We start from the raw sequence: 13,718 nt of genomic DNA, 5'->3' as shown, positions 1-13,718 counted from the left end.
TCTGAATCTTGATTGCTATTATCATTAATATGATGAATCTGAAGCAATGTCAGAGCTGTAGCTCTCTTGGGAGAGCCACATGACTAACAAGGAATTGAATGAGGTGCTAAAAGAGGGCTGTATCTAGAAGGAATTCTTCCAGCATCTCTCCAGCAAAACTGGGAGATGAGCAGCATTTTCATCCTCAGAAAATGTTACTTTTCCCAATCTTTCCATTTCAGATCACAGTGAGGTAGCCAGAGCAGTTTTCCACAGAAAGAAATTTTTAAATGCTATTCCAAAGAGATAGGAGAATTTTTGGAGGGAAAATTTCCAAGTGATTCAGACACCCAGTGCCAGAAGACAGGCAATCCCAGTCTGGCAAGACACAAGCAGAAGAGTTGGACAAAGGCTGTCTCTGGGGAAGCCTCCAAGGCACTGCCCAGGCCTGCTCAGCACACCAGATCCACTGAACAAGAACAGCCCAGTGTTTTTTGCCCGCTCTTCTTCCCAATGACCATACCTCCCAACATCCCTAGGTGTTTTCTGTGTCCAGACTGACAGAAATTCAATGTGTTGGATGTGCACCCAATGGACAGGCACCTCTTATTCCTCAATGTTCCTCAACAACAACAGGGAGCGGCTTAATGCCGGACCATGGGATGAGTCTTTTAGGTTCAATGGTGCCCCACAGAAAGCACCACAGCACTGTGGGACATGTGGAATTCTCATCCTCTTCCTCTCTTATACAACAGCTCAAGAACCTTTTGCCACCTTTATGCTGCTGCTTTACCAAAAAATGCTACCCAGTTCAGCTGGAGAAGAGGGGTTAACAGCATTTTTTGGCAATCCTTTCTTGAAATAAATAAATCTCTGAAGAAGAAGGACTACCATCCATGAAGGAGTAATTTTGCACATCCTGTCCCATTGCCATATTTTCTGCATGAGAGATAGGCAATATCTTCAGCCCAGACCATTTCCCTGTTGGCTGGCAGCTCCATTTCAGCATTGGGATCAGATCAATGAGTGGTTAAAAGCTGGGAGTCAAAGAACTGGGGAAGTGGAGCAGGAGCCCTCACTCATGAAGATTTATTAAGACCTGAGCTGTTCAGTAGATCTATAAATGAGCTGGCAAAGGGAGCAAATACTGAGGTGGTACACTTTTGGGAATCTGCTGGGGTTTTTTTTCCCTGTCAAAGCGACCTGACTGTAAAATTGCCAAAGAATCTCAGGATACTAAGTGCCTGAGCAATAAAATAGTAGGCAAAAATCAGTGTTAATAAGTGTAATGTAAAGCATTTCAGAAAAAAATTTAAAAGCAGCTTCAATTATATATTTTTCAACAGTGGGTTCTATATTTGCTATCACCATCCAGTAAAGAAATTTTGGACTTAGTGTGGATAGCTCTGTCAACTTGCTGTCTCCTTGCCTACCAGTGATCAAAAAAGACAAATAGAGAGTTAAGAGTAGTCAAGAAGAATTAAACTACAAGCAAGGAAACACCTTTAGGATACTGTATAAACCTATATATGCTCCTAACTTGACTACTGCTGCCTGCCCCACCTACCCCCTCCTGAAACTTGAAAAACTGCTGCAAAGGGTGACATGGATGCTATAATGAAAGATCCAATCCTTTGTGGACAGAAATGAAAAAGGCTTGGACTTCCAGCTTGCAGAAAAGAGTAACTGAGAGGAAAATGTAATGCCACTCAGTGGCAAAGAAAACATGAACAGGGATGGATGATTTGATTACAGCACAGAAATAATGAGGCATCCAGCTCAGTGGTCAAGGAAGCAGGTATACACCAACAAAATGAACTGATGTTTCACACAAGGCCTCATGGCACAAAGTACCAGAAGTACGAGCAGGCGTTTTTTTCCTTTAGATAGATGAAAGGAAGGCTTTGAATGGCTATTAAATACCTTAGCCTGGATTTATTTTTGGCTAGGTTACTCAGTATGCTAGTGGGACAGTAAAGCCATGGAGACTTCATTTCATGCTTGTACATGCTCTTGCCTTGTGCAGCTTTTTCCTGACCGTTCACTGCTGGCCACTATGAGAAGCTGGATGATAATTTCAGTGGGTATTTCTTCATCCCAAAGTACTGGGAGATTAGTTACTTGCTTTGTCCTTTTAACCTCATGCTTTAGAGCTGGGTAGTAAATCTCATTATAATGATGCCAGGGGATGGAGGTGGAGTGCTGTTTTGCCTGAAAGAACAGTTGGTATTTCAGTGGGGTCAGCTATACTGGGGGTCAGTGCATCAGTGGGGTCAGCCAAAATAGCTATACTGATGAACAGACAACATCGCAATTAGCAGCACAAATGCCACCCGACTGCAGTGATATATATATATACGTCTCCTCATCCTTCCACAGCTGGTCTGGCCACTGAGGAGAGCACTGGGGGTCCCAGAATCCCAGTAGGCTCCCAAAATCCCCAGGGTTGTTGTGGTCATTTCACTTGCCATTCACTGCCTCTTGGTTGCAAATGTTCCGCAGAGCCACAGAAAGGTTGAGGATGGAAGAGAAGCAAATTCCCTGCTACCCTGAAGGTCTCCAAAAAGAGACCTTGGAGCTGGGGAGCCTTTAGGCTTCCATGAACTCCAGCATAGGGTGTCTCCTTCTGAAGGGTAAAAGTAGAGACAAACATGCCCCAGACCAGACCTCCCAGTGATATTTAACTCTGACAGTCACACAGAATGGATGAAAGGCTGTGTAAGTCTCTGCGGTCATCCTTCAAATTAGCAAGTGTGCCTGCCTGAAATTTTTCCCTTTTAGGAAACCTCTCCACAAGCCTTGTCTTTCCACCCCACCAGCACTACTTTCCTGAGCTGCTGATGAACACCTTGGGTTCTGAACGAGCCTTCTCCCCTGGTTATCTCATGTACTTTCACTTTGATTTCTATCCTGTGAAATGTTAGCACATTAGAAGAACCAGAACACATTACAGTCTTTCTTTTTCTGTGTGCTTTTAGGAAATGTACAACCAGTTGATAGCACTGCTGAAACTCATATATTAATATCACAAGCACCTCTCTCCACAGGCTGAATTTCTTTCCCTGGTATTCTCAACTGACTGTCAAACAAAGCAGGTACTCTGAATGGCTAAATTAGTATGATGCTCTGCTTTGTTTCACTTTCCCTGTAATTTAGAGGATTTAAAGCCTATTCAAAAAATTAAATAAAACTCCAAACAGTATTGAAATGTTTTGAATCAAAAGTTAGAAAATAGGCACCATGTATGTGGCCTAGCTGGACATATCCCCACTTTTCTGTCCTTCTCACTGACAATGTCTTTTTACAAGGTGGCAGCTAGCTTCAAAGTACTTTCTGAAAACCAAGCATTTGACCAGTCAATATTCTTTGTGCATGAAACCTGTGAATACACTTCACAGCACAAGCACAGATCCCTCCTTAGTTTCCTTTGGGGTAAAAACCACCAAAGGAAGCAGTTTAACAGCAGCAAATACACCAGCTGCATATGTCTTGAGGCGCAGATGGCAGACAAACAAATAGACATATTGGTATCACTGTACAACACAATTTGCTTACCAGATTGAGGACTGTCAAATATTTCCACTGCCCACCATAAAGGAACACTTCAGATGGCCGCTCCTCTGTTTTGATGTGTGTGATGGAATAGGCAACGAAAAAATACCAGACAAAAGCAAGGCAGTGGTAGGTGGCGAGAGTAGAGATTTCCATGCTTCAGCCAAGAGTGACTGACAACTGCTCCAAAAGCAGCTTTTCTCTTAAGGTGCTCAGTGCTTGGGATAAGGCAAGGCAGGAGGGTTTACTTCAGAGCAGTCCTGGGACACGATGCCGCTTTGCTCCTGTCAAAAGGGAAAACCACAAGGCTGCGAACTTTGCTTCTATTTGTTTCCCTTTTCACTGTACAGATAGGCTGAGGGGTGTGGGGTGAGAAGAATAGGCTTATTCCCTGGATTTAAATGCTTTGCTCAAGATTAACAAAGATTAGTTGCAGAGTTACATAAGTTTTGGGTTGGGTTATTTTTTTTGCAAAAGTAGAGGGGAGCTTTGCTGCTGATTTTGTGTAACAGGCTGTCATGTGTCAGGCAGGGAATGAAAACAAGCAGCATTTTCCTCACTTGTAGCTGTATGTGCAGCCATGTCTCCAAATCAGCTTGGGAAGCCTCTGTGACTGTTTTTTGCCTTGTGCCAAAGAAAGAAGTGGGAAATGTAATGGCCTGTGAAAGAAAAACTAAGTTGATTTGTTGATAGGCTATGGAGGTGGCAAGGAAGCTGACAGGATTCATAGGCAAAGGTCCTTGGGGCTGAAAATCTCTGTGGTTGTTAACATTTATTTTTGTGGGAATAGTCTCTGCCACCTTTATGCAGCTCCCAGCAGCTGTGCATGGCAGGTTGGACAAACCCTGAGTCACTCTGAAGCTCTGGCAGGGATGGATATGCAGGGCAAAAGCCCCGGGTGACAAACAGGAAGTGCTGAGTAGCATCTCTTGCCTCTCTGCTTCTTTATTTGCTGCCAACCACCTTCAGACAGCCCCTGTTCCCTGGCACAACATCATCACATCATCGGGGTTGAGAAGAAGAGAAGAACCAATACAGAATGACCCTAAAATGAAGCAAACAAAAACATTCCCTTGAGAATGGCTGCTTTTCCTTCTCCTCCTGCCTCAGCAAGCAGCCATAACTAGCACTGGAAAGCACACACAGCATTTGCTAGAGTGTCCATAATTGCTGTGCTCCCAGCAGTAATTGCCACCTGAGTGTTTCACAGGGGCCTTGACAGGGAGCAGGTATCATGCCCCAGCCCACAGCTTGACCTTCCCAATGCAGGATGGGAAGGCAGGATTTTCTTCCTGCCCCTGCAGAGGCTGCCCTGTGAGCAGGGCTCAGTTTTGGCCAAGCAGACTGCATTAAGAGATCTCTTTTTCCTCCCCTTTTAAGTGACCTACAGACAGCATTGAGCAATCTGCTGTGTTTTGGTTTGGTTTGTTTTTATCTGGTTTTTATTTTTTTCTCCTCCTACTGGACACAAGGCTCCATGTGGGATAATTTCCGATGAACTCAGACAGCAATGTGTATGTTGGGAAACAGACCTTGCGCAAAAGCACTTCAGTATTCTCCTGTGTTTCATTGACTTCTCCCCTAATTCGGATTGCCCGCATCCAGATCCCCCAGGCATTCCAGCCACCACAATCCCAGAGAATTATTGCTGCCTCACTTAGGAAAAATGAAGATGTACAGCCTTCTGTGGTTGTTTGAGGTTGGAAGAGAAAACCCCCTGCCAGGAAAAAAAAAAAAGGCAAACAAAATGAGATTATGTTTTTTATACTCTGATACTAGTCTTTTCATAGAATCACAGAATAGTAGAATTATTTGGGTAGGAAGGGACCTTAAAGATGCTTTAGTTCTAGCTCCTCTGTCATGGGAAGGGACATCTTCCACTAGACCAGGTTGCTCAAAGCCTTCTCCAACCTGGCCTTGAACAATTGAAGAGATGGAACATCTACAACTTCTCCGGGCAGCCTGTTCCATTGCCTTACCACCAGTGTGGAATTTCTTCCTAATATCTAAGTTAAACCCATCCCCTGTCAGTTTAAAGCTATTCCCCCTGTCACTAAACGCCCTTGTAGGAAGTCCCTCTCCAGCTCTCTTGCAGGCCCCCTTTAGGTACTGGAAAGCTGCTCTAAGGTCACCCTGGAGCCTTCTCTCCTCCAGGCTGAACAATCCCAGCTCGCTCATTCTGTCTTCATAGGAGAGGAGCTGTAGCCCTCTGAGCATCTTTGTGGCCTCCTCTGGACTTGCTCCAACAGGTCCAAGTGCTTCTTATGAACAGAGCTCAATGGGATTACTACAGGTGGGGTCTCATGAGGGTGGCATAGGAGGCAAAATCACTTCCTTTAACTTGATGGCCACACTACATTTTATGCAGGCCAGGATATGTTTGTCTTTCTGGGTTGTAAATGAACATTTCCAGGCCATGCTGAGCTTCTTGACAGCAACCCCTGGACCTTCTTTAAGGGCTGCTCTCAATCCATTCTCCCCAGCCTGTATTCATGCTTGGGATTGCCCTGACCCAGGTGTAGGACCTTGCACTTGGCCATGTTGAACTCCATGAGGCTCACACAGGCTTCCCTCTCCAGCCTGTCTAGGTCCCTCTGGATGCCATCCCTTCCCTCCAGGGTGCTGACAACCCCGCACAGCTCGGTGTCACTGGCACATTGCCGGGGGTGCCCTCAGTCCCACTGTCTCACTGACAGAAATGTTAAGTAGCATCTGGTCTTGATACCAACTCTTTAGGAATGCCACTTTTACTGCTTTACACTTGAACATTGAGCTGTTGACCACAGCTCTTTCAGTGCAACTATTCAGTGAATTAGTTGTCCACTGACTGGGGCATCTGTCAAATTTGTGTCTCTCCAGTTTAGCAACACGGATGATGTCATGTGTGACGGTGTCAAATGCTCTGCTCTTGTCCTAGAAAATCTAGCAGAAAAGGGTTTTCATTTGCATTTACAGAATTTCTGGGTAGGGGCAGTGCTGTTATGAGCTGCTCTTCTTTGTCTAGACTCATCCCTGTGTCAAAAGGCAGGAAGAGAATAGAACTATGGCACGGAAGGGTCCTTTTTATTAATAGTTTGCATACCAAAGTCAACTGGCAGTCAGCTCTTTTAACAAGTAATCTTCACACCAGTCTTTCTGAGGTTGAGTGCAACTTAAAAAATGGGAAGGCTGAGCATTCTGCTCAGTAGGTGACTGAATGCATGCAAATGAATGCAAATGTATGCAAAATGGCAAGGTGTGTTTTTTCTTTTCTGGAGGATTTTGGCCAGTATGGCTGGGAAGGTGTCAAGCACAGTGACAGTTTTCTGATGTGGACATCTGTCCCTCAGACTGAGACCATCTGCTTTGTTTTCCTATATACTAGAAGGAAGATACATTCCCTTCAGCCTAGCTAAGGGATAAAATTTGGATGTAGAAACACCGCAAAGAAAGCATGAGCACCAAATAGGATCTGAAATCCAACACTCCACACTTCATGGAGTCCTTCTCATTTCACAGCCACTGCAATGCAGCAAACAAACACATGCGGAAGGTCAAGTCTTATGTCATCTCTCCATGGGTATGAACATTGACTGAAGGTTCAGTGGAATAGGAGTTTCAGCCCAAATCTTTTTGTACTGAGTGGAAAAAGGAAGGAGCACACTGGGGTGCAGCAGATGTGCTGCTGCAGATCTAGTGGGACTGTTCAGGGAAACACCATTTTCCATCTGCTTGGTACCACACCCCAGCTTGCATCTGCTTCTCCCCTGGAGCTGAGCCACGCTCACACACTCTGACAATGCTCCCAATCCTCTTCAGGGCCTCATCTGATTTGTGCAGCAATAGCTGACTTTGTGCTGAAGCAAACTGGGAGCTCCCAGTTAGTTCATTAACATGGTTCAGCTGAAGGGTAGAACAAGTAACTGGAGTGTAAATCACCTTGTGTCCACAAAATGTCCTCTGCTCATGCCCAGTTCTATGGGAGTGACTTAGGCCCCCTTGCTTGGCTGCACTGAAATGGGTTTGACTCACTCATGGTATTATATGGTTCAGGTACAGAGGTGACAACAAACAGTGTGAAGTGGCAATATCTTAGATGATTGTGTGTCTTCACTGATGGGCATGGTATTTTCAGGCCATCAAGCAGTCCCCAGTTAAGTCCATCATTACCATATAGTGTTTAATTACCACCTCAACCTCTCGCTAATGAAGCAGCTGATAGAAACAAATATTCTTGCTTCCTCCCCTCTGACAATTCTTTCAGAGACCAGATAGGTGCCTTTCAAAACTTCTTCAATATTTTTGCACTGGCAAGGTTTCCTTTCTGCCAGGGCAGCATCCAGTGATGGCAAAACAAACAAGAGCAAGACAGGAAATTACTGGGAGGTGACAGCTAGGATCAGGTGATAGGAACAGATTCAAAGCCCTGCAAAAACCTAGGAAAGCTTTGGTGACCAAAAAACCTGTCTTTGTTCTTAGCTCTCCTTCCTAGACACCATCTAAGAATAATAGACTGGTACAGAAGGGGGTCTTGCTTCTGCCAGAGTGATTTTATAAGGTGAAAAAAAACCACAAGGAGTTGGGCAAGTACATTCTTCTTCAAGTTTTTTGATGCATGTTTCTGTCCTTGACGCAGTTCTGCTATTTCACGCGTAGATTTCCTAGTTTGGTTGTTTTTAATTTACTGCTGCTGTCAGCTGGATTGCATTAGGGGCAGTATCCCTTGAAAGGGGGGCCCGGGGCAGTTCTTGTGCAGCATCCTCTGTGCAGAATGTGAATGTGTCTGGGGGCTCTGCTTTCCTCGTTCTGGCTCAGCTGCAGGTAGTGCAGGGGCCTGCGTGGAAGATGTGTTTTCTGACAAGCCCTATCTGAGAAAGCTTTTTAGCATGTAGTGTGAGCTGCCAGAGCTCTATGTCCCCAGGGACATCTACAATAACAATTCATTCTGTGACAGCCCCAATGTATGAAAGGAAACATAACTGACAAAACTGCAAGCTCGGCATAGTCTGCTCCAGGCATCATCAATTCCTGGGGCAAAGTCATGTGGTTGGTGTAACTCACAAGACTTAATTCTCTCTGGTTTTATTTGTCTTGGGCTTTGGTAGCTTCTGGGGGTTTGAGTTAACTTTTCTTCACAGCTGCGCGAGCAGCAAGTGTAAAAATATTTTAACTTCTAATAAAAGCTGAAGGCTTTGCCCAGCAATGCAGCAGTGACAGCAGCAAGTAATAAAGATTGATTAAAAATATTCTGAGAGATTTCACTATAAATCTGAGAACAAGCAATGCTGCAACATCTGCCTAATGTGTGGCAAGCAGGAAAATTTCACGGTTCTTAGACAGCTTATGCATCCTCCCCTCCTCTCTCTCATGTAAGATTAATATTTTTGATACATATTTTTAAGGAGAAGGCAGGAAGTGGCTTACCTCATCTCGATATCTTTGTTTTGAATTGAATTAAAAGGTTGTTCCAAAAAGCCAAAATTCAGGGGTATTTCTTAGTCCCAAAGGGATGACTGCTGTACAAGCAGAAATTGGATTCAGTAGTTAGAAGCAATTGCTTAGATTTCAGAGTTTCTCCTTCTCATTGAGTTGGCTTTTAAACTGTGTGTTTATTCAGACTGCTAATTGAAATATCACTTTGATCCAAGCTCAAAACTTCCTGTGTAACAATGATTTGACATTTCTGACTCTTTTAAATGAATGAAAATTATGACATTAATCAAAACAAAACCTTTTCAGCTAACAACTTGGATTCTAAAAGTAGATATGTTGAAATTAAAAAGCATTTTATCAGAAAAATGCTTTTTTATCTCATTATCTCCTACTCATAGGGGAAATTAGTAATTGTTTACCTTACCACCAAACCCCGAGGGTGTTCTCTCTTGGCAAGGTTAATATTGTTTAGAAATAAAAAGCACATTTTTCACTTATTTTCAACAGCTTCCAAGAACTTATATACATTTTAAAGAGATAGATAAGTTGCTTCCTAATTTTACCTTTTCCCGTTTCTGTCAGAGAGGCAAAATTAATATTCAGAAATAAAAATTAATATTCAGAAATATTGTGCACAAACAACCTGAAGTCCAGAGTGAAACACACCACAGTGCACTAGGAAAAAAAATGCCAGTGTATTTATCCTGCATACACAAAATATCACTGGTTCTCAGACTCTGTCCTTCTAGACAGTTATGTTGGGCAAGCTAAGATACTATTTATATTTTTTTTTCTGCTTTGCCTTTTCTAGAGAGGGCTCAAGAACTGGTCTGGTAAATAGATGTGTGTTTGATAACGTACTGCATATCAAAATTTTCAAATTTGTGTGGGTTTTTTTCATCTACCACTGAAACTCAGGAACTTCTAGGACAACACAATTAGAACTCCACGACAGAAGAGTTTCATAAATATTTATGACACAGAGAGCACCTTGGTGGACTGAAGGGATAAGAATTGCAGGTGGCAGAGTAGAAAAACCACAGAAGTCACTTTTCCATGACTAAGGAGACATTACTAACAGAATTTTTTCCACTTCCTTTTCAGAAGATAGCAGATCTAGCATGTTACGCTTAATGTGGTCTATTCATAACCATAACAAGTAATTATTCCACATACAAGGCAATAGAGGTCCAGCACTGACTCCACTAAGTGCTTGCTGAATTGGTGTCATTTATGTGCAACTCTATTTTAGATAACATTAGATTATCTATTAGATAATAAGATAAAGTCTTATCTATAGTGTATATTAGTATAGTAGCTAAATCTGTTGTCACAACCTTTGGTACTTAGATTGCAGCAAATGCAGAGCATGCAATTGCTTATCCCTGCATGGAGAAGTGCAATCCAGAGCAGTGAAATGGTGTTCCAGTCACATGGAAAGCTTCTGCTGAAATGTAAATTAGTGATTATTCCCATTAAGTCCTGATAACTCTGAAGCATGTTGGAGGAAAGGACATAATTCTGCAAGAGATGTTGAAGAGATACTGGTTTGCTTCCCACCACTGGTATCATCTTGATGGATGACTCAGTGGGTTATAAAACATGTGTAAATGCCACGAACTTCCTAAACCTGCTAGGTCCTTGGGACCTAGCAAATTGCCCAGAGTGGCAAGTACAAGGATCTCCTCTCCCTGGAGACACTAATATCCTTTGCACACCACATCCATGTCCGGTTCCTGCTCGCTAGCAGACATGGAAGAACAAAATAATTTTATCAGTCTGTCAAAGACAGGATAAAACAAAGGTTGCAATGTTTTACCGATGCTAACAACCTGTTAACAGGATAATGTAGTTTGCACCAGTGGGTTGATCTGACTGGTATTCTAGCAATGGGTACAGAGGGAGGGTTTCTACACAAGAACCACTGCTGTGGTTTTCACAAAAAATATCAGCAGTGCCTGACACAGCTTGTGGCTCTGAACCCTCCTCGTGTACTGAGCAGCCAGCTGCTAGAAGGCCCTCGCTGGAGCAGGGGTTACTCAGAGGGCTATTCTGGCTCAGGCACAGCCTTGACTCCCTGCTCAGCTCTCCAGGGAGGCACTGCCATGGCAATCAGGCTCTAGCTGGGCACTGTCAGCAGGCAAATGTTGAGTTTACCAAGTCAATGCTGCTCTCCATCTCCCTCCTCTCAAACAAAAAAGCAAATCCTGCAGCAAAAGCTGTGCGTGGTACCAATGATATCTCAGAGTCTTGGCTGTTGTTCCTCACCAGCAATGTATGAGTACTCCTGCAACTCTGAAGAGCTGGCAAATTGCCCCCTATTATTCAGACCCTTTACCCTGGGATGTTCTCTGAATTTTCTTGCCTCTTTGATGAAGATGGGATGGGGAAGGGGCAAGCCCTGCCCTGCTTCTCCAAGCTGAAGTGGCCTGCTGCCTCCTCTTCATTTCTTCTTATCCTGATCACCAGGACCAACCCCCACATAAAGATGTTTCCTAACACCAGCACCTTTCTGAAGGTGTCCATCCACTCCCTCCATCTTCCTCTTAGTTGTCACATGTATCCACACTCACTGTAGTTCCTAATTTTCACAGGTCTTCCCTGGGTGGCTTTTCCTACCTCCTCAAAGTGCAGCGGTGATGTGTATTGCCCAAAGAGCTATGCCAGACATGACCAAGTTCTGGCCCACAGCACCTACCTGCAGCGCTACCTGTGAGGGAGGTGGCAGTGCAAGCACTTTGTCTCTTCTTCTGAGCCTGTCTCTTGCTCTGCAGGCTGTGCTTGGGCACAGCTTGAGCTTGCCCTCTGCAGGGGACTGAGGTGATGGGGAGCCCTGTGCTTCCTGTAGCAGCTGTGGCTTACCTTTGCTGTATTTTCAGTGCTGAAGAGGAGTGCCTCCAGTTTTTGCAACACTTCATTTGATTACTGGTCAGAATAATCAGATGTATTTGTGAGGAATTTGAGGCTGGAATAAGGCCATTTGGTATGAAACTCCTGTGCTGCCTCCTTTTCCCTTCCCTCTGAAACCATGCTGTGCTTCATCAACACTAGATGTGTTTGCAGAATCTGAACCTTCTCAGTCATGTGCTTTGGCTGCTTAGTGAAAACATAGGTAGTTTGTACACCTTTATGTTTCTGGAATCAGCTGATGAAGGGAGGCAGTGTTTGCTTTTCACTTCCCATCTCAAAGCCTTGGAGTTTTCATGCATTCTTGCCTCCCAAAAGTGGGGGTGGAAAAAAAAAGTGGGCCCTTGCCAAATTCAAGATGCTGGTTATCAGCTAATTCTACTGTTTACTGTTCATACAGTGAGAGAGCTGCTTGTGTTTGGCAGTGAGCTTGAGTTCATCTGCAGAGTGCAGGACAGAGCTGCCTGCTTGTTTTCTTCAGGAGCTTTCTGCTGGTGTTTAATTGTAGCAATCAGTGGCAATGTGCAGTACTGCTTTCTCTCTGTGTGTTCCAAGACCCTTTGAGGAAGGAGGGTGTCATCTCCCTTGCTTTGAAAAAGGAAACCTGAGTTTCTAGACAAGCAGTGCAGGTGTGCTGGTTCCAGTACATTAGATGGAAGCTGGTAAAAAGACAAAGAACTGTTAGGACTTCAGAGAGTTTTGTTTCTTCCCAAATTTTGCCCCATGCTGACATGGACTGATGCTAAGTGGTGCTGCTGCAGGTGTCTGAGAGCAGGAGTCAGTCTTGTGATGACTCCTTTCAGTGCTGGTGATCAAGGCAGGAAATATATGGAGGGAGAAAAAAAGGAAAAGAGTGTAAAAATAATCAAAAGTACCCCAGATCTGGATGAGACTTTCCCTGAGTACCATCAACACTGGCCTCATCCTAGCTGAGCTGGCATTTTCCCAGGATACCACACCTGGAGCTTTTCTTACAGACAAATGTACATGGGTCTGGGCAGTGCTGCCTTGCAGTGGTGCTGCTCTGGCATGGAGAGCAGTGCAGTGTCACCTAAGGAGGTGCCAGTGCCAGCCCTCTCCGCACTCTGGGCTGCCAAGAGGAAATATCAGCCTCTGCGTCATTAGTGACAACTTCATGTTGTTGAACTAGTCTTTGATCCCTTCCTCCTCTGCAAAACTGCTCAGTGGGTGGTAAATTAATCCCTGGAGTTTAGCCCAGCACGTATGCAGAAAGCACAGGGGGAAAAGTAGGTGATGCTGTCCTGATGCTGAGAGCCCAGAGCTTGCCTGTGGCCTCGGTTTTAGCTCAGTGTTGTGCCACTGACTTGGGCAGCAGAAGCTCTCACAGCCATGTAACGTCAGCACAGTCTGTGCTTCTTTCCTCATGCCTGCTGGTGCACTCATACAATAAGCATGAATCCAGATACCTCTGCTCTTCTCACTAAATGCTGTAGTCGTTGTGGAGTAAGAGAACCTGGTTTGGTCTACCCTGGCTGAAAGTTGGTACTGTCAGCTAAGTGGGCTCAGTGCTGGGGAACTGGGCAGTATTGCTTCATGAGGAAACCAGAAGCAAACAAAGCAGAATGACAACTGAGGAATTACTAAATAGCAAATCTAGTTGGTTAAAGGAAGGGACTTGCAGTTCACACAACAATGGGAGGAACAAAGACTGCCACATTAAAAGGATGAGCCTTCCCAGATTCATGCATTTTGCTCTTCTACCCTGTTCTTCATCTTTCTCTCCTCTCCATTGGGATGTAAATTTCCAAACTCAAAATCTAATGTGTTTTAGGACACTCAAAGGGGAAAGAACTTTTGCTCTGCATGTGACTGGAAAATGGAAAAAATAGACTCTTAACATCTGAAAG

The 13,718-nt window shown here is 44.2% G+C and overlaps 1 protein-coding gene across 2 annotated transcripts in view; it reads right to left on the bottom strand.

Annotated features, from left to right (window-relative positions):
* The window catches only part of LOC117000555 (androgen dependent TFPI regulating protein), a 30,385-nt gene extending 26,499 nt beyond the window's left edge, over positions 1 to 3,886 (bottom strand). For both annotated transcript variants that reach the window (XM_033068233.1, XM_033068243.1), the window contains exon 1: positions 3,535 to 3,886. In XM_033068233.1, coding sequence (XP_032924124.1) covers positions 3,535 to 3,687 — 153 coding nt within the window. In that variant the 5' untranslated portion in view covers positions 3,688 to 3,886. The remainder of the gene's footprint in view (positions 1 to 3,534) is intronic.
* Between the last annotated feature and the right edge of the window lie 9,832 nt (positions 3,887 to 13,718).

The sequence above is a fragment of the Catharus ustulatus genome, chromosome 1 (genome assembly GCF_009819885.2).
Source record: "Catharus ustulatus isolate bCatUst1 chromosome 1, bCatUst1.pri.v2, whole genome shotgun sequence".
Classification (NCBI taxonomy): domain Eukaryota; kingdom Metazoa; phylum Chordata; class Aves; order Passeriformes; family Turdidae; genus Catharus; species Catharus ustulatus.
This window is presented reverse-complemented; position numbering and strand designations above follow the sequence as displayed.